We start from the raw sequence: 2,622 nt of genomic DNA, 5'->3' as shown, positions 1-2,622 counted from the left end.
GCCAATTTCAGGAGAGGGATGAAGGAGACTTTCTGCATGTCCTCGATGAAATGTTACCGAAGCAATGCCTATACTATCACAACTAGTTCAAGGATGGCCAAAAAAAACTACGTTGGCATCTCAGAAATCCCACCCATGGCCAAAACTATAACCAAAGACTCAATCTATGATTCATTCGATAGAGAAGCCAAGGAAAAAAAGCTTGCTTGGCCCATTAACTCAAATCCACCAAATACTTTTGTTTGATTTCACAGAATTCTTTCAATTGTTATATGCCAGAGATTAAAAAACTTTAAAAACAGAAGCTATTTACCTATTTTTTTCACTCAACTGTCTGAGGGAAATGTTTTATTTTGTAAAATGCATTCAATTATTGATTATAGTTTTTGTGGATTCTAATTTTTCATTCTTGTTTTGTTAGCATTTTATTTCAGGAAAATCATTCACTTTGAACTACAGTCAACAGTCTTGTCTAGTGTCTTGGTTACATGAATAAAAAAGAAAATGCTTTCCTACTTCTTATTTACCATTAGAAAAAAACATAAACCATACCCACAGTCTTTGATTAATGATTCAACCTAGTTGAATCATTTGTTTGTTTCCTTTTTCTTTTCCCTACTGAATTTTTATAACTGTGGGCTTTTGTTCAAGATGAAATCTCTGTGTCACCCATTTGAGAAACTGGTATTTCTTCCACTAAGCAACATCTAGGAAGGGTTACTATTATATATTTTCCACATTGCCTTTTTCCAAGTAACTACTGGTCAGTTCTATTATGGAAAGCACTGCATATATTGAAACTTTCTGGGAAGCCCATGATTGGATTTTAATCAGGCTTCTTAGGGAAAGAGAGCTTACAGAGTTACCTTTTTTCTCCTTCTTTTTCTCTTGTTTTCACCCTTAAAGATTTGAACATTTTGAAGGGAACACAATGTTTTACTCACATCTCTGTCCCATCTAGGCCATGTCCACATCATTTACCTCCCGTTTTGGGGGTATATACAAGTAAATAAGCAGGTGCCAGGCATGCTCAGAAAATGCCAGCAGGAGAAGTTTTACCAAATCACCATTGCCAGCACACCCTTCGTCCTGCTCCAGTTCACCACTGGAAGGTGGACACTGGGCAGTGTGATGTGCAAGGTCGTGCGATATTTTCAGTATCTCACTCCAGGCGTCCAGATCTACGTTCTTTTCTCCATCTGCATAGACTGGTTCTACACCATTGTCTATCCTCTGAGCTTCAAGGTGTCCAGAGAAAAAGCCAAGAAAATGATTGCAGCATCATGGGTCTTTAATGCGGCTTTTGTGACCCCCATGTTCTTTTTCTTTGGCTCCAACTGGGACAGTCATGACAGGTAGAAATGACTGGTAGCAGTGCTCTGCAATTCAGATAGAAATCTTTGGCTGCCCAGCCCCACTCCTACACACCGAGATGGCAAAGGCAAGGACTACCTTCTTATGCTCCTAGAAACTCCAGCCAGAACCTCCTCCCCCTCATCTCTCCACATCACAGCACCATACCTGGGCTAAGCTCAAATTCTTCTTTGCCTGTAATAACTAGGGATATTTTTCTCTGGTTTTCAGGTGTCTATTATTTCAAATCTGGGACCAGCCAGCACATTTTAAAAATATTTTTATTTAAACAACAAAGGCCTGGCTTGGTGCCCGTAGCTCAGTGAGGAGGGTGCCAGCCACATACACTGAAGCTGGTGCGTTGCAGCCTGGCCCAGGCCTCCTGAAAAACAATGACAACTGCCACCAAAAACAGCCAGCTAAGGCAAGAGAATCACTTGAGCCTAAGAGTTTGAGGTTGCTGTGAGCTGTGACACCACGGCACTCTACCAAGGATGACATAGTATGACTCTCAAAAAAAAAGAAAAAAGAATAAAGTCCTTGTAGACAAGACTGATGTGTGTTTTTATGCTCTAGTTAACAAGAGCTGCAGTAATAACTCCAGTTGTTCAGCAATTTTACATGCATTTTAACCTCAATAATTCTGTAATGTATTTATTATTGCCTGTTTTATAGATGAGGAAACTAGAACTCAAAAGTTATGTGACTTGCCCAAGTTTGAACGTGACAGAGCTGGTATTCAAACTCAGGTCCTCTACCTGCAACTTGGTTGTTCTTTCCTTGACATTTCAGATGTCTCCCTGGAGAACACAAGTGGCCAAAACTCATCCAGGCCTCAGTGGGCCTCCCACCCACTGCCTGGTAGAAGTCTAAGGTCTAAGAGGATCTGGCTATTCTTAGAAAGCGTCTAGGTGAAATTTAATGTACTCTGGAAAGTTCATGGATTTGTGCTGAATGTCTGAGATATAGAAAGAAGCTGCTTCTCAACTCACAAGATTGTGTTTGATATTTGGAGCAAAGAACATCAACAAAACATTTAATCTATAAAATATTTATAGAGCTGGTAATTTGAGGTGCTTTCTGTAATCAACAAATTCCAAAGATAAAAAGAAAATCTCACATTTTCCTTCTCCCTTTCCTCTACCTCCTCACATTCTTACTTATCCCATCATCAAATGGCTCTCTGAACAAATGAGCCAATAATTCTTTCAAATGGCCCTTGAGTTTTATGGTTCAGACTTGTTAAAAAGTACAAAAAGCCCCCCTACT

General features: G+C 39.7%; 1 protein-coding gene across 1 annotated transcript in view; it reads left to right on the top strand.

The window, feature by feature from the left end:
• The window catches only part of GPR19 (G protein-coupled receptor 19), a 2,367-nt gene extending 1,008 nt beyond the window's left edge, over nucleotides 1-1,359 (top strand). The window contains exon 2 of the mRNA XM_003797799.2: nucleotides 1,113-1,359. Coding sequence (XP_003797847.2) covers nucleotides 1,113-1,359 — 247 coding nt within the window. The remainder of the gene's footprint in view (nucleotides 1-1,112) is intronic.
• The last annotated feature ends 1,263 nt before the right edge of the window (nucleotides 1,360-2,622 follow it).

Source organism: Otolemur garnettii, unplaced genomic scaffold, assembly GCF_000181295.1.
Source record: "Otolemur garnettii isolate 467f Iridium unplaced genomic scaffold, OtoGar3 scaffold00124, whole genome shotgun sequence".
NCBI classification, from domain to species: domain Eukaryota; kingdom Metazoa; phylum Chordata; class Mammalia; order Primates; family Galagidae; genus Otolemur; species Otolemur garnettii.
Note: the sequence above shows the minus strand (reverse complement) of the source record. Positions and strands in the feature narration are given on the sequence as shown.